Source organism: Pan paniscus, chromosome 20, assembly GCF_029289425.2.
Source record: "Pan paniscus chromosome 20, NHGRI_mPanPan1-v2.0_pri, whole genome shotgun sequence".
In the NCBI taxonomy this organism is placed as follows: Eukaryota; Metazoa; Chordata; class Mammalia; order Primates; family Hominidae; genus Pan; species Pan paniscus.
This window is the reverse complement of record NC_073269.2, coordinates 22,174,256-22,191,516: the sequence shown is the minus strand read 5'-3', so window position 1 is coordinate 22,191,516 and position 17,261 is coordinate 22,174,256. Positions and strand designations below refer to the sequence as shown.

The window sequence follows — 17,261 nt, the reverse complement described above, 5'->3', positions numbered from 1 at the left end:
TCAAGTAGGAAAGACCCTTTTATTGGGGTGGACACGGAGCACGCACTAGTCCATGATAAAAATAAAATGACTCAAGAGAAAGATCCCAAGGGCCGACTTCTCCCCAACGTGCGCGCACGCTGAGTGAGGTCTGGGCATGGGAGAGTTCCGGGCGAAGCGTGGGACAAGACCGAGTCTCAATGGCCTGGACCGGTGTTGGGGGGGAGAAGGCCACTCGGCTGTCCTGGTGGGTCAGGCCACCCCGGGCCCGCCCCTGTCGCCCGGCCACAGTAAAGCCCCCGCTAGAGACTCTCACAGACACACTCTGGTTCTCTGGAGAACTGGGGGCAGGAATCGGGGAACTGGCCCGATGGAAGGCGGGGGTCAGGGGGACAATGTTGTTTTTTTTAAAAAGCATCTACCAACATCACACTACTGGGTCTGATGTCCCCTTTAACCAACGCTTGATACAGGTTACAGCATAAATAAAAACTCAAGGAAAATAAATACATCGGCTCCTATGAGGTTGGAAGTGGTGTGGACGCAGGGTGTGGATGGGCCGGCAGGGAGGCGGGCGGGCGGGGTGCTTACACATGGCGGGCAGGCGGGTGGGCGACCAAGGAGCAGACCTGGCAGGAGGCGCCTGTGGAGTTGAGAGTCTTAAGTGTCCTCGTGCATGTCTGGGCTGTCGGTCCGCGCCACCTTGCGGGGAGGTGCGGAGCTCTCGCCTTCCAGCTCCACTTGCTCCTGGTCTCTCTTCTTGGCAGCGTTCTGGGGGACAGGGAAAAGAGAGGGGCTGTGAGTCTTTTTTTTCGGACAGCCTCAACCTTCTGGGCTCAAGCAATCCTCCCAGCTCAGCCTCTGGAGTAGCTAGGACTACAGGCACATACCACCACGCTTAATATTTTTACTTTTGGTAGACATGGGGGTTTCACTATGTTGCCCAGCTGGAGGCTGTGAGTCTTCACGTGGGTGAAGCTCCCAGAGTCATAATGCCAGCCCAGGCCCCTGCAGCAGCATCACAGAGGTAGGCCTGGAGTACAGTGGGGGGCCCCAGGGTCCCTGGCTAGGCAGCCCCTCCTACCACCAGGACCTGCCCCACTAAGCCCTGCCCAGAGCACTTTCTGGGCCCATGCCTGGTGATAGACAGGTGTTTCCTGGCACCCGGAGGAGTCACCCCCACCACATGCAATGACCCACACAGGGCTGGTTTCTCAAGCACTCAGAGGAGCAATCCACCCAGCCTGGGAATAAAGGGCCTTTGGAAGCCACTGGGGATGCCGCACATCAACGCAAGAGAGAAGCACACGTCTCCTTCCCCGCTGTGGAAACCAAGTCCTGGGGGGCAGGAGAAGGGGTGGGGGTGGGCCCAGCAGCTTGGATTTTCAGAAGCAGTCACTTTGCCACACAGTCCCCCGACCTTCCAACTTTGTGCAGGGTAGGCAGCCACCCACTGTTCAATGTTAGGTAAAAAAAAAAAAAAAAAACTTGCCAGGCGCGGTGGCTCATGCCTGTAATCCCAGCTACTCTGGAGGCTGAGGCAGAAGAATTGCTTGAACCCAAGAGGCGGAGGTTGCAGTGAGCTGAGATCACGCCACTGCACTCACTCCAGCCTGGGCAACAGAGAGACTCCGTCTTGAAAAAAAAAAAAAAGAAGGCCAGGCGCGGTGGCTCACACCTGTAATCCCAGCACTTTGGGAGGCCGAGGTGGGTGGATCACTTGAAGTCAGGAGTTCGAGACTAGCCTGGCCAACATGGAGAAACCCCGTCTCTACTAAAAATACAAAAATTAGGCCAGGCATGGTGGCTCACATCTGTAATCTCAGCATTTTGGGAGGCCAAGGCGGGTGGATCACCTGAGGTCGGGAGTTCAAGACAAGTCAGACTAACATCGAGAAACCCTGCCTCTACTAAAAATACAAAATTAATCAGGCGTGGTGGCACATGCCTGTAATCCCAGCTACTCGGGAGGCTGAGGCAGGAGAATCGCTTGAACCCAGGAGGCGGAGATTACAGTGAGCCAAGATCGTGCCATTGCACGCCAGCCTGGGCAACAAGAGCAAACCTCCATCTCAAAAAAATAAGTAAATAAAATAAAATAAATTAGTTGGGCATGGTGGCGCGTGCCTGTAATCCCAGCTACTCAGGAGTCTGAGGCAGGAGAATTGCTTGAACCTGGGAGGTGGAGACTGGGAGGAGGAGGTTACAGTGAGCCGAGATCACGCCACTGCACTCCAGCCTGGGTGACTCCAGCCTGGGCGACTCCAGCCTGGGCGACAGAGCAAGACCTCATCTAGGAAAGGAAAAAGGGGGAAAAAAGGGGAAAAGGGGGGAAGGGCAGGGCAGGGCAAAAGAAAATGAAAAACAAAAAAGAAAAAGAAGAAAAAATATCCCGTGTGCAGAGGCAGCCTCTGGGAAGGGAGTTGGGGCACCAGAAGCGGGAGGCGGGAGATGACTCTTCGCTGCAACTACACCCTCTTATTTTTATTTTTTAGAGACAGAGTCTGGTTCTGTTGCCCAGGCTGGAGTGCAATGGCACGATCATGGTTCACTGCAGCCTCAACCTCCTGGGCTCAAGCGATCCTCCCACCTCAGCCTCCTGAATAGCTGGGATTACAGGAACATGCCACAGCCAGCTAATTTGTTTTTTTTTTTTTTTTTTTTTTAGTGATGGAGTTTTGCTATGTTGCCCAGACTGGTCTCAAACTCCTGGCCTCAAGCCATCTGCTTGCGTCAGCCTCTCAGGCAGTTCCGGGTGTGAATCACCACACCCAGCCACACCCTCACATGTTGCCTAGATGTCTTTTTTCCTTTTTTTGAGATGGAGTCTAGCTCTGTCGCCCAGGCTGGAGTGCAGTGGTGCGATGTTGGCTCACTGCAAGCTCCATCTCCCGGGTTCACACCATTCTCCCGCCTCAGCCTCCCAAGTAGCTGGGACTACAGGCATCCGCCGCCACACCCAGCTACCCGGCTAATTTTTTGTATTTTTAGTAGAGATGGGGTTTCACCATGTTAGCCAGGATGGTCTCGATCTCCTGACCTCATGATCCGCCTGACTCGGCCTCCCAAAGTCCTGAGATTACAGGCATGAGCCACCGCGCCCGGTCTAGATTTCGTTTTTTCTTGAGACCGCCCAGGCTGCAGTGCAGTGGCATGATCTTGGCTCACTGCAATCTCTGCCTCCCAGGTTCAAGCCATTCTTCTGCCTCGGCCTCCGGAGTAGCTGGGATTATAGGCGCGCGCCACCACGCCCAGCTAATTTTTGTATTATTAGTAGAGATGGGGTTTCACCATGCTGGCCAGGCTGGTCTCAAACTTCTGACCTCGTGATCCGCCTGCGTAGGCCTCCCAAAGCGCTGGGATTACAGGTGTGAGCCACCACGCCCAGCTGAGATTTTTAATCATGTGTACACATTTCACCATTCAGAAAAGATTTTTTGTTTTTTTTGTTTTTTTTTGAGATGGAGTCTCGCTCTGTTGCCCAGGCTGGAATGCAGTGGCCCTATCTAGGCTCACTGCAAGCTCTGCCTCCCGGCTTCACACCATTCTCCTGCCTCAGCCTCCCAAGAAACTGGGACTACAGGCGCCCACCAGCATACCTGGCTAATTTTTTTTTGTATTTTTTGTAGAGACAGGGTTTTACTGTGTTAGCCAGGATGGTCTCGATCTCCTGACCTTGTGATCTGCCCACCTTGGCCTCCCAAAGTGCTGGGATTACAGGCGTGAGCCACCTCACCCGGCCTTTTTTTATTTTTTTGAGACAGTCTTGCTCTGTCAACAAGGCTGGAGTGCAGTGGTGCAATCTCGGCTCACTGCAACCTCCACCTCCCTGGTTCAAGCGATTCTCCTGCCTCAGCCTCCCAAGTAGCTGGGATTACAGTCACGTGCCACCACGCCCAGCTAATTTTTCTATTTTTAGTAGAGACAGGATTTCCCCATGTTGGCCACGATGGTCTCGATCTCCTGACCTCGTGATCCGCCCGCCTCAGCCTCCCGAAGTGCTGGGACTACAGGCATGCGTCACCACACTCGGCCTCAGAAAATATTCTATCTAGTTCATACCAATACAGTCTACCTAATGCCACAGCCATGGAAAGCTGGGCCTGGCGGCTGCTTGGGCCTGGCCTCCAGCCTCCTGAGCACTGGTGTCCTGTGGCCTCTGCACAGCGGTTCCCTCCACTGGAACGCTCTTCCCTCTCCTGGATCGCCCAGGGCACTCCTACCCAGCCCTCAAGGCCCTGCTCCAATCACTAGAGTCCTTCCTGTGCTCAGAAGCCCCTGCCAGGTGCCCAGTCTCTGTCCACCCACAATCCCTGCACCAGAGCCCTGTGGGCCTCACCTTTTTGTCCCATTGCTGATGCAGGTAGCGCAGGAGGATGTTTGTCTTTTCTGTCACGATGACTAAGGAGGAAAGATAGAGAAAGTCGCAGATGCCTCCCCTCCCCAGGCTCCTCCCCTGACACTGCCCTGGGAGGTCTTTTTGGGGCTGGAACTCAGTACCCCCAACTCCAGAGATCTCCAAAAGTCCCATGTTTTTGCTTCTGAGCACACTCGCAGCTACTCCCAGAGGCCTGAGCCAGCTGCTTTCAGGGTCCCGGCTCCCTGCAAGGGATTCCACCCTTGGTGGGGGACCAAGCCCTGCCACTGGGACTCTCATGCCTGTTTCTCCCAGGCTGACTAGGAGCACATACCGCATATCTGTGCCCAGTGACCACACAGTCCCACCCCACAGGCTCCAGATGGATAAATGCTTTAAGAGCAGGGTCTCACTCTTGTCACCCAGGCTGGAATAATCATAGCTCACTGCAGCCTGGAGCTCCTGGGCTCAACTGATTTTCCCACCTGGGACTATAGACGCATGCCACCACGCCCGGCTAATATATATATATATATATATGTGTGTGTGTGTGTATATATATACACACATATATATGTGTGTATATATATATACACGTATATGCATATATATGTATATATGTGTGTATATATACGTATATATGTGTATATATATACGTATATATATACATGTATATATATGTGTGTGTATATATATGTGTATATATATGTATATATATGGTTTTTGGTGAAACAGGGTCTAACTATGTTGCTCAGGCTGGTCTCGAACTCCTGGCCTCAAGCAATCCTCCTGCCTCAGCCTCCCAAAGTGCTGGGATTACAGGCGGGAGCTACCCCACCTGGTGTGGAGTCTTTTTGAACAGTTAAACTAAGACAGCAGGACCAAGTCCTCCTGTGCTGTGGGCCCCTTTGCCTGGATCCCCTTCCCATCACTGCCACCCAGGCTTGGCTGGATCCCCAGCCCAAGCCCCTGTAGCCCTCTGCTGCCTCTCTGCCCGATAGCACTTGTCTTAGAACCAGAGTTCTCGCTTGACCTCATCTGACAGGGAGGGGAAAGGACCAGTGAGTGGCAGATGAGGGACAACTTGGGGGCCCCTTTGGGCTGGCTGTGGATCCCAGTGTGTCCCAATCAAGAGACACCCGGGGAAAGCCAGGTTTCTGGCTGTCCCCAGGGGCTGGGAGTGGACAGGCATCCACGTGTGCATCCCCAGGCTGAAGCCCCCAAGGTCCTCCTCCTGTACCTCCCTGGAGGCCCTCCCTGACTTAACTGGATTCAGTAGCCAGCGTGTGAACCCAAGCCAAGTCTATGGCCTGGGCCGGGGTTGAAGATAACCTCCTCGTGCCACGCTGCAGTTACCAAACCCCGCCCCTCAGCAGCCAGAATGGGACAGACTGACAGCGGCCACTTACTCTGTTCAGACGGGTACTCGCGGGTGGGCAGGTAGACTGAGGGCCGTCGGTTCTGCAGGAGGGTTGAGAAGGGGTGGGTTAGGAGAGTGCATGGGCCTGGGGTCTCCTCATCCCTCCACTCAGCACCCACCCTTCAGTGCAGATTGGAAGACACTCAAGCATGTGGATGGGGCTGGGCTTGAAGATCGGCCTCTGTTCCAGCCAAGACCCCAATCGGGGGACACAAGCTGCCCCCAGGCCCCCTGGAAGTGCCCAATTCCTCCCAGCCCCAGGAACACGCACTCACCGAGGCTTTGCACACGGAGTCCGCGTGAAATCGACTAAAATTGCTTTTGTTGTAGACAGGCAGTCCTTTCAAAAAATCTGCCTAGAAGACATGGAAGATGGTACATGAGAAAACAGGCAAGGGCCGGCTCATCCCTGGAGCACCTGCAGGGTGACTGCTGGGTTCCTTCTTCCCACTATTCTTTGTAGTTCAAGTTTTCCAGAACACACCCTGGAGCTGGCTGCTGGATACACTGCCGGGACCACAGAAAAGTAACCAAGCCAGGCTATGTGCACATCCCCCACGGGATCCTCATGACAGCCCCCTAACTAGGTGAGAGGTGGGGAAATTGAGGCTGCAAGAGAACAGGCCACTGGTTAAAAGTCATACCACAGTGGGCTCATGCCTGTAATCCCAGCACTTTGGGAGGCCGAGGCGGGCGGATCATCTGCGGTCAGGAGTTTGAGACCAGCCTGGCCAACATGGCAAAACCTCATCTCTACTAAAAATATAAAAATTAGCCGGGCATGGTGGTGCGCGCCTATGATCCCAGCTACTCGGGAGGCTGAGGCTGGAGAATCGCTTGAACTCGGGAGGCAGAGGTTGCAGTGAGCCATGATTGTGCTACTACACTCCAGCCTGGGAGACGGAACCAGACTCTGTCTCAAAAAAAAAAAAAAAAAAAAGCCATTTTCAATCCAACCCTGTGAGTGAGGTCTGGAGCGGGCCAGTGGTGGGACTGTCTGCGAGTCTCTCCACATGGCTTGACCTGAACGGGGCCCTCCTGAGCTCACTATGTATGATCTCCTGACCCAATGGGGCAGGAGGTAGTGTCTCCCTATCAAAGACAAGGACACCGAGGCAGAGAGGTCACCCAGTCTCAGTCAGAAAACCAGGGGGCTGATTTGAACCCACATGTACCCCACCTCGGAAGCCAAGCTCCTTCTCTTCATCACACGCCTGAAAAGCAAGGGCCAGAGCCCCTGCAGGCTACAGAGCTGGAAGGGAAGGCCATCCCCTGATGCCTGAGGCCCAAGAGAGCTGCCCTGGGAGAAGCTGCTATTCAGACAATTTCCCACCACCCTCTGGGACAGGCAGGAACAGCAGTGTCCCCAATTCTATGACATCTGGCCCCTCCTCTGCTGGTCCCTCTCGGGAAGCCGGAATGTGGCTGGGTGGGCCTCCCCCTCCCACCCGGGAGGCAGCCGTCACATCTGGATGACCTACTGCCCCAGGACCTGTTCAAAGTCCCTCAAACCTGCCTCCCCTCCCACCCTAGGACGCCAGCCTCAGCTCAGCACCCGGCTCTGGGGCCAGCTTCATTCATTCAGCAAGGTCTTCTGGGGCCCTAGCAGGCACCAGGGCACTGGACTGAGCCACCATGGCCACGCGCCTGGCCTTGGGATGGTGTGGGGCAAAGAGCTGCACAGTGCACAGGAAGCGGCTGCAGGACAGGGTGCCTCAAGGGCGCAGTGTGAGGTGCAAGGCAGAGCTCTGGCCCATTTAGGGGATAAAGGAGGGCTGCCCAGACGCAGGGATGCAGGCACTGAGACCTGAAGGGTGAGGAGGGGTCCCTGTCCCCCTTCGCAGCCCTGGCCCAGCTTGCCCCTGCTGGACTCCCAACACACACACCCTCTGCCACACACACCCTCTAGGAATGCCCCTCATGCCTCCATGTGGCGAATACCTGCTAACCTCCCCACCAGCTCCAACCCCCTCCCTGGCCCCTTTGTTCCCCTGACACTTCGGGAGCCTCTCCCAGAGCCTCCCTCACACACCGGCAAGGTCATCTGTTTACATGTCCACCTCCCTGGCTGGACTGGTACCTCCCCAAGGGCAGAGGACAGGACAGGGCTGAATGAACCCTGGCTGGGCTCACACGGGGCCCGGTGGCTGAGTGGCGAGAGGTGCAGGTACCCCGGGCATTCTGCTCTCAATCCTGGCTCAGCCCGTCCCTGGTTGTGTGACCTGGGACGAGGGACTTCCCAGCCTCTGGGCCTCCCTGTGAAGAGACGCATTCCAACAGGGCCACCTCCCAGGGTTACTCTGAGTCATAAGACAACAAGGGGAATGCTTTGCACGGAGCTCCCTCGGGGGCAGCCTTTAGGATCAACATGTCTGCGTTGGACAAATGAATGAAGGCAGGGTACGTGCAGCCTTCCTGTCATGCTAAGCTGGAAAACAAGGCCTCGAGACATGGGGGGCAGGGGGTGGGGGAGGCCTCATCCCAGACAAATGCCAGCCATGGCTGGGCCCTCACAGGTGCCTCAGCAGACACGCACTGGACACCTGTGCGCCAGTCCCACTGCAGGTAGCCTGCCAGAGACCCAACAAAGAGATGAGAAAGAGAAGCAGTGCACTAATAGTAGAGAACTGGGGGCCCCCCAAAGTCAGGAATGGCCTCGATCACAGGAGGAAGAGTGTTCCGAGCAGAAAGAGCAGCAGGTGTAAAGGCCCTGGGGTAGCAGGAACCTGGAGTGTGAGGAAGTGAAAACAAGGCCAGGGTGGCTGAAGCTCACAGACAGTGGAGAAGAGAGTGGAGATAAGGTCATAGAGGTGGCCAGGGGCCTCAGGGTGAGGAGGGGAGCTGCCAGGGTTCCTGGAGCTTTTTATAGGCTAGAAAGTGGTATCATTTGATGCAGATCTTTAAAAGCTCCTTCTGGCCGGGCGCAGTGGCTCACACCTGTACTCCCAGCACTTTGGGAGGCCGAAGCGGGTGGATCACAAGGTCAGGAGTTCAAGACCAGCCTGGCCAATATGGTGAAACCCTGTCTCTACTAAAAATACAAAAATTAGCCGGGCATGATGGTGGGTGCCTGTAGTCCCACCTACTTGGGAGGCTGAGGCAGGAGAATGGCTTGAACCCAAGAGGCGGAGGTTGCAGTGAGCCCAGATCATGCCACTGCACTCCAGCCTGGGTGACAGAGCAAGACTCCATCTCAAAAGAAAAAAAAAAAAACCTCCTTCTCAGGCCCCATGCAGTGCCTCACACCTGTAATACCAGCACTTTGGGAGGCTGAGGCAGGATCACTTGAGCCCAAGAGTTTGAGACCAGCCTGGGCAACATAGGGAATCCCCATCTCTCCAAAAAGTACAAAAATGAGCCTGGTGTGGGGATCTCTTGAGCCTGGGAAGTGGAGACTGCAGTGAGCTGTGATCACACACTGCACTCCAGTCTGGGCGCCAGAGTGTGACCCTGACTCCAAAAAAAAAGTTCCTTCTGGTTCAGGTGAATTATGAACTGCCAAAGGGGTGAGAGCAAGGCTAGGAGACCAGGGAAGAAGCTGGGACAGGTATGCAGGTGGGAAGTGGCAGTACCTGCAACAGGGCGTGAAGCCATGGATGAATTCAGGTGTGTTCAGAAGGCAGAGACAATCTAATCCACTTATGATTGGCTGTAGGGATGAGACTGTACCAAGGTATCAAGGACATCACCCAGGCTTGGGGACCCACACACTAGGAACCCACCTTCCCATTTCCTTCCTGAAAGGGAGTCTTCCTTTCATCCCCACCACATCCCAAGGACTGTGGATTGTGGGCTGGGACTCTGGGTCAGGGGACAAAGCAGACTCGAGGTATCTTGACCAAGCTTCCCATCACCCTTCCCAGCCCTCAGGATGCCAACTAATGGGGGTTGGGGAGAGGCTTTAGTTCCACTCTGAGGGTGGGTCACCATCCCACTTTTCAGGTGGGGAGACTGAACCCCGAAGAACCACCAGACCCAAATTCCAGAATGACTGAGGAACCCTGAAGGAATTTCAACCTTCCAACAGCCAGGTGGGGACGATCCACACTTCATAATGAGGGGACAGCTAGAAGAGAACGTCACTGGCCTCGAGTCACCCAGCTCATCTGTTGAGCATTCACTATCCTGAGTCCTTTACGACGTCAGTTATCTAAATTGTCACCACCCTAAGAGGTTCAGACTACTGCTACCCTCATTTCACAGGGACAATCCATGCGGATCGGAGATAAAAGTTTTTCATTCTTAGAGGCGGGTAAGGGCCCAGAATGGTGGAGGTGGGGTCAGGGCCCGGGGGACCGGGACAATCGGCGATGTCGCACTTCCTTTGGCGACAAAGCCCTGCATATCGCGGTGCCAAGCCCCCTCCCCCGCCCCGGGGCCCAGGCCGGCCTCCCAAATTCTCCTGAACTGAAGAGATCCAGGTCCGGCGTGCTGAGAACGAGGCCAGACCAGGGGGGTCTTACGGGACCCCATCCCCACCCCAGACGATTTCCGGGGGGAGCCGCAACCCGGAAATGAATGAGTTGTCAGGGCTTGGTATCCTGGATGGGGTCAGGGGTCGGAGAAGGAGTGGCACTGGGATCAGCAGGAAGCTCTCGGTAGGGTCCGGGGGTCGAAGGTCACAGGTGAGTGGGAGGGGCGGGCCGGAACTGAGGGGACCGGGCAGAACGGAGAGGGGCCTAGGGGTATACTAGAGGTGGGTGGGACCACGGCGCCATTTTGTCTAGCAGAGGGGGAGTGGGGGCCTGGAGGCCATCCTCACCATCTTCTGTTTCCTCCGTCGCCGCCTCGGCCGCCGCCTCAGCCTCCACCGCCGCCACCAGAGCCGCCTTCTTAGCCGCCGCCTCACAGTAACTTCCAGCCACGGCACAGCCCACACTGATGGCGCCACCACCTCCCTGTCATTGGTGTGCAGTCTAGCCCCACCCCACAGATGAGAGCTTTGCACGCTTCCATTGGCCGCATCCAGCTAACTCATGCGCCCATTGGTTGCCACGCCTCCTCCCATTGTGGTCAAGTTCGGTTGAAGAAGCAAAGCACCGCCCGGTACTTGGAAGCCATGAAAGTGAGATCCGGAAGTGGGCGGAGGCCTCGGCCGCGAAGTCTCTTGGGAGCTGTAGTTTACAGCTCCGCGAGGCTCTCTAGAGCTTTTGTGTGTCTGTGTGTTTTTAAGATGCGCGGCTCGGCTGGGTGCGGTGGCTCACTCCTGTAATCTTAGCACTTTGGGAGGCCGAGGCGGGTAGATCGCCTGAGGTCAGCAGTTCGAGACCAGCCTGGCCAGCATGGTGAAACCCCCATCTCTGCGCCTGTAATTCCAGCTAGTAGGGAGGCTGAGGCTGGAGAATCACTTGAACCCGGGAGACGGAGGTTGCAGTGAGCCGAGATCGTGCCATTGCACTCCAGCCTGGGCAACAAGAGCGAAAATCAGTCTCAAAAAAAAAAAAAAAAAAAAGCCGGCCGGGCGCAGTGGCTCACGCCTGTAATCCCAGCACTTTGGGAGGCCGACGCGGGCGGATCACGAGGTCGGGAGATCGAGACCGTCCTGGCTAACACGGTGAAACCACGTCTCTACTAAAAATACAAAAAATTAGCCGGACGTGGTGGCGGACGCCTGTAGTCCCAGCTACTCCGGAGGCCGAAGCAGGACAACGGCGTGAACCATGAGTGAGGCGGATCTTGCAGTGAGCTGAGATCGCGCCACTGCACTCCAGCCTGGCGGACAGAGGGAGACTCTGTCTCAAAAAAAAAAAAAAAAAAAAAAAGGCGGGGCACGGTGGCTCACGCCTGTAATCCCAGCAATCCCAGCACTTTGGGAAGCCGAGGCGGGCGGATCACGAGGTCAGGAATTTGAGACCAGCCTGGCCAACATGGTGAAACCCCATCTCTACTAAAATACAAAAATTAGCCGGGCGTGGTGGCGGGCGCCTGTCATCCCAGCTACTCAAGAGGCTGAGGCAGGAGAATCGCTTAAAACCAGAAGGCGGAGGTGTCAGTCAGCCGAGATTAAGCCACTACAGTCCAGTCTGGGCAACAAGAGCTAAACTCCCTCTCAAAAGAAAAAAAAAAAAAAAGACACAGGGGTCTCGCTATGTTTCCCAAGCTGGTCTCGAACTTCTGGCCTCAAGCAATCCTCCAGATTTGGCTTCCCAAAGTTCTGGGAGCCATCGTGCCGGCATCTTCTTGTGTTTATTACATTTTTAAAGCAGCCCTAGAAGATAAGAACCATAACACTCCCTAGCTCCTCCTCGAGACCGTCTTGCTCAAACACCTCCCGTAACTCCCTAGTATTCAATCCCACCTCCTTGACCCCATTTATGGGCACCTGCGGTCTTCATTGCCCACCTGTGTCCTCACCTCTAACCAATTCCTTCTATGTCTGGGCTCTCCCAGACCTTGCCATTTCCTCCAAGACTTCCCTGACTGCATTCTTCAAAAAGGCAAGTCAGGTACTTTCCCTGAGGTCCTACAGCCCTCACAATCCCCCTCCCAGCCCTGACACCTCTGTGTCCAAACTGCCTTCCTGACTTCCAGGGCAAAGAATGGGCACCCAGCACACAGCAATTGCACAGTGAAGTTGCTAAGTGGAAGCTACTAAGTATTATTACTCCAACAGCAACAGAGCAGAGGAGAAACCAGCACTGCGTTTTATAGGTGACAAATGCACCTCACAGTGTTAAATTCTTGCTCAAAATCAAACATCCCCAAGGGACAAGTGGAAGATTCAAACTCCTTATGGGCTGGAGTTCGAGACCAGCCTGGCCAACATGGTGAAACTCCCCTCTACTAAAAATACATAAATTAGCTGGGCGTGGTGGCACGCACCTGTAATCCCAGCTACTTGGGAGGCTGAGGCACCAGAATTGCTTGAACCCAGGAGGCAGAGGTTGCAGTAAGCAGGGATCCGACAACTGCACTCCAGCCTGGGTGACAGAGTGAGACCCTGTTTCAAAAACAAACACCCCCCCGCACACAGACACAGTTTTCCACCAGTCTTCCCAGACCTATAAAATTTATGACACAGGCTGGGCATGATGGCTCACACCTGTAATCCCAGCACTTTGGGAGGCCGAGGCAGGCAGATCACCTGAGGTCAGGAGTTCGAGACCAGCCTGGCCAACATGGTTGAAACCCCGTCTCTACTAAAAATACAAAAATTAACCAGGTGTGGTGGTGGGCGCTTATAATCCCAGCTATTCGGGAGGCTGAGGCAGGAGATTGCTTGAACCCAGGAGAGGGAGTTTGCAGTGAGCCGAGATCGTGCCACTGCACTCCAGCCTGGGGGACAGAGCGCAGTGGTTCATGCCTGTAATCCCAGCACTTTGGGAGGCAGAGGAGGGCGGATCACCTGAGGTCGGGAGCTCGAGACCAGCCTGACCAACATGGAGAAACCCCATCTCTACTAAAAATACAAAATTAGCCGGGCGTGGTGGCGCGTGCCTGTAATCCCAGCTACTCGGGAGGCTGAGGCACGAGAATAGCTTGAACCCAGGAGGCGAAGGTTGCAATGAGCCAAGATTGCACCATTGCACTCCAGCCTGCCTGGGCAACAAGAATGAAACTCCGTTTCAAAAAAAAAAAAAAAAAAAAGGCGGGCATGGTGGCTCACACCTGTAATCCCAGCACTTTGGGAGGCTGAGGCGAGTGGATCATCACCTGAGGTCAGGAGTTTGAGACCAGCCTGGTCCACATGCTGAAACCCCGTCTCTACTAAAAACACAAAAATTAGGCCAGGCTCAGTGGCTCACGCCTGTAATCCCAGCACTTGAGAGGCTGAGGCAGGCCGATCACCTGAGGTCGGGAGTTCAAGACCAGCCTGACCAACATGGAGAAACCCCTCTCTACTAAAAATACAAAATTAGCCGGGCGTGGTGGCACATGCCTGTAATCCCAGCTACTCGGGAGGGTGAGGCAGGAGATTCGCTTGAACCCGCAAGGCGGAGGTTTTAATGAGCCGAGATCCCCCCATTGCACTCCAACCTGGGCAACAAAAGGGAAACTCTGTCTCAAAAAAAAAAGTTATGACACATATAAGGCAAGTGGAACTTTGAACATTTATTACACGTTTAATAATATTTCAAAATTATTGATAATTCTTTTGGATGTGATAAGCTTTGTAATTATCTTTTAATGAGCTCTCCTCTTGGAGAGATACATTCTGAAATATTTACAGAAGAAATAATCCGATGCCTGAGATCAGCTTCAAAAGAACTCAGGATGGGGCAGGGACGGGTTGTAGGTAGTCGGTAGTCAGGGCTGTGTACTGGGTACACGGATGTTCGTTGTACTGTTCTTTGGTCTGTTGCGCAGGTTCGAAATGCTTCCTAATTAAAAAGCCTAAAAAGGGACGTGGCAAGCTCCCATCCAGACTTCAACCCCACAATATGGAGAGCACTCAGGTCCGAGGCGTTCCTGCTCCCCAGCTCCCTGCAAAAATAGCGCCAGGCAAGGTCCGAGGCGAGGGCGATGCTTCCATGGGGGTCCCGCCGACTGCGTCGCGATCCTCAATGGCTCAGCGACTTGCGGCCCTTGAGCATTCGGCGAAGGATGACCTGCACGCCGGCCGGCGTGCTCAGGCGCCGGACCCAGCCGTGCTTGTTCTTGCGTTTGATGTTGCTCGGCTGATACTCATTCCCGCGAGCCTTGCCCCGGGCCTGCTGCGGGGTGGGGAGGCCCCAGGCGTCTGGGAACCCCAGCCAGGCCCGGGGCTGGAGCCACCTGCGTGGGTAGAGGGACGGCGAGAAAGGTCAGACGGGGCGCTGGGTGACCTCGGCGCTCAACCTCTCTGAGCCTCGGCTCCCGGAGACAGAGCCTGGCTGCAAAATGCGCAAGGCACTGGCAGGTCACGCGGGCAGTGAAGAGTGGCGCCAGCCTCCGAAGCCGCCCTTATTCCCTGATTTGGGGAAGGGTCCCCCTGAGGACTTACCTGCCACCCAGCAACGCTGCCGACCTACTCGTGGGGCCCAACAGGGATCCAGCCAAGACAGCCATATCCGCAGTGGGTCCCGCAGTACCGGCTGCAGGCGATTCCGGAGCCCAGAGGCGCTCCGGCCCTGGAACAAAGGATTATGGGAAATGTAGTTTCTCCTAACGTGCAAAAACATGCCGTTGGGGAAAACCCTGAAGTTGTAGTTCTGCGCCTGCGCAACAGAGGCGCGCCAGTCTATATCCGCGGGGCACAGGGTTGCTCTTCGTACAAACCAACAGGTAGCCGGCGAACGGCGCCTTCTGAGCAAGCGCGTGCGCACAAGGCATTATCTCCCGCGGTCAGCTGGGAGCTGAGCTGTAGTTCTCTCTCCTATTGACCGGCAGAGGGTGCCCCGCGGTGGCCGGGCGCAGCTGGTGGCAGCTGCAGGAAGCGGCTGGTTGGTCTTCCCACCCCCAGCGGGAGCTGGGCAGATGGCACACAGCTGGCTGGCAGCTTGTCCTGGCTGCAGCCAAGTCTCCGCCTCTTGGCAGGAAGCCGAGGAGGCCTGAGTTCAAGCTCGCTGCGTGTCCTTGGGGTGGTGCCTGCGCCACTCTGGGCTTTCTCAATCTGTAAACTCATGGATTGCAAGCTTGTCTTTGGCAATCTTGCCCCCATTTTGGGCCCTAGAAGAATTCTCCTCTGTTGTTAGAACCAAAAAAAAAAAAAAAAAGGAAGAAAAATTTTCTGATACTCAGATCTGAACCCCTCCCCTACTCACACACTATCCTTGGCTCCCCATTTCCCCAGGTAAAACCTGCTCAGCCCTTCCATCAGGCATGCAAAACCCTCTACACACACCATCTTACATTTCAGCCACACCCTCCTCTCTGCCTGGTGTTCCCCTATCCGCCCTTTAAAAATCCTTTCCTCTCCTCCAAGGGCTGAGTGAGGTGTGGCTCATGCCTGTAATTCCAGCATTTTGGGAGGCTGAGGAGGGAGGATCCCTTGGGGCCAGGAGTTTGAGACCAGCCTGGGGACATGGTAGCAACCACCTATAGTCTCAAGTACTTGAAGGTGAGGTGGGAGGATTCCCTGAACCCAGGAGATCCAGGCTGTAGTGAGCAATGATAGCGCCAATGCACTGCAGCCTGGGCAACGGAGTGAGATCCTTTCTCAAAAAAAAAGTCGTCTTCTCTCAACCGCTGTCCATTCTTCTGGCCCAACTGCCTTCCCTTGACTCTCCCCCAAGTTCAAGGGCTCCTCAAGGGCCAGGGGCCTGGGGCTGTATCCCTACAAGTGCCAGCTTGGGGTTCATGCAGAGAGGTGTTTGCTAAATGAATAAACTGTATAGTCTCCCAGAAGTGCCCTTAGTGGGCAAGAGTAGGTGTCTGGACGGAATCCAGCTCTGGCAGCAAATTCCAGGGGATGTGAGTGGCCAAGCAGCAAGGAGCATTTAACCCCTCGTCCTCCGAAGCCCATCCTACCTGTAGCATCGTTTAGCAAAACATCACCACTATAATAATGCCCATAATATATGGAGCATTTGTTATATGCCCGACACTATGATGAGTGCTTTACCTGCGTAGCAAACTTATGAGAGGATTAATTTCGTAGAGAAATAAACGGAGGCTCAGGAAAGTGAAGTAACTTGCCCAAGGTCACACATCAGCAAAGGACAGAGGCTGGATTTGAGACCTGAGCTCTCCTGAGGGCCTACCATGGCCCCGCCGGTACCACAGAGCTGGGATGCCTGCCTCTTGCTATCAGCCCTCCTCAGAACCATGGCAGCCATGGGTTAAATCGGCTGATTATGAAATTCAAACTCTCTAATTACCCACAGCTCCAAGACTTTCCTTGAAAGCTTTAGAGAAGCCCGTCACGATGGCTCACGCCAGTGATCTCAGCCCTTTGGGAGGCCGTAGACGAGAGGATTGCTTGATGCCCAGAGTTCGAGACCAGTCTGGGCAAGATAGCGAGACCTCGTCCCTACCAAAAAAAAAGGGGGGGGGGCAGGGGGTGTGGGTGGGGGAGGTTAGCAAATAATGGTTCCCAGGGTTTGGAATCACACAGCCTTGGGTTCAAGTCCCAGCTTTGCTCCTTGCTTGATTTATGCTCTTGTGCCCTTTATGAGCCTCAGTTTCCCCACCGGAGATTGGAAAAAGATCTTGGAGTCTCTGCTTCTAGAATGGAAAGGTCAATACAGGGAGAAGAGTATGGGGGCCTCGTTTGGAGAGGAACAGGGCAATTGGGAGGCAGGGGCTGGGGGGCAGGGGCTTGGGAGACCCATTTGCAGAGAGAGGGCCCCGGCCGCACACTCCCAGGCGTCCCGCAGACCCTAGACTGCAACCCCCTTCTCCGCCTTGAGCCAGGCCCCACTCCTCCCCCAACCTCGGTGAACCCCCAAAGGGGGCGGGGCCGTTGCTCCCAGAGCCCGCCTCCACTACGGAATTGCCGCCTCTGATTGGGCTCCTAACTAGGCCAGGTCAGTCCGCAGCTGCGATAGGCCGAAGTGCCCGCCCGTCGGCACGTGGCTCCGCCTGCTCGGGGGAGGAACTTAAAGGGCCGGCTGTTTCGGCGGCCGCGGGATGCCCCTGCGCTGA

General features: G+C 55.2%; 2 protein-coding genes across 2 annotated transcripts; both read right to left on the bottom strand.

Annotated features, from left to right (window-relative positions):
* DDA1 (DET1 and DDB1 associated 1) lies at positions 1-11,490 on the bottom strand. The gene is made up of 5 exons (XM_003817813.7): positions 10,519-11,490; positions 6,032-6,112; positions 5,746-5,797; positions 4,319-4,380; positions 1-750 (listed from the first exon to the last, which is right to left on the bottom strand). Exons 1-5 carry the CDS (start codon positions 10,519-10,521, stop codon positions 640-642), a joined length of 309 nt encoding a protein of 102 aa, XP_003817861.1. The 5' UTR covers positions 10,522-11,490; the 3' UTR covers positions 1-639.
* A 2,298-nt stretch (positions 11,491-13,788) lies between these two features.
* On the bottom strand, positions 13,789-17,233 carry MRPL34 (mitochondrial ribosomal protein L34). The gene is made up of 2 exons (XM_003817814.4): positions 14,680-17,233; positions 13,789-14,471 (listed from the first exon to the last, which is right to left on the bottom strand). Exons 1-2 carry the CDS (start codon positions 14,742-14,744, stop codon positions 14,258-14,260), a joined length of 279 nt encoding a protein of 92 aa, XP_003817862.1. The 5' UTR covers positions 14,745-17,233; the 3' UTR covers positions 13,789-14,257.
* Between the last annotated feature and the right edge of the window lie 28 nt (positions 17,234-17,261).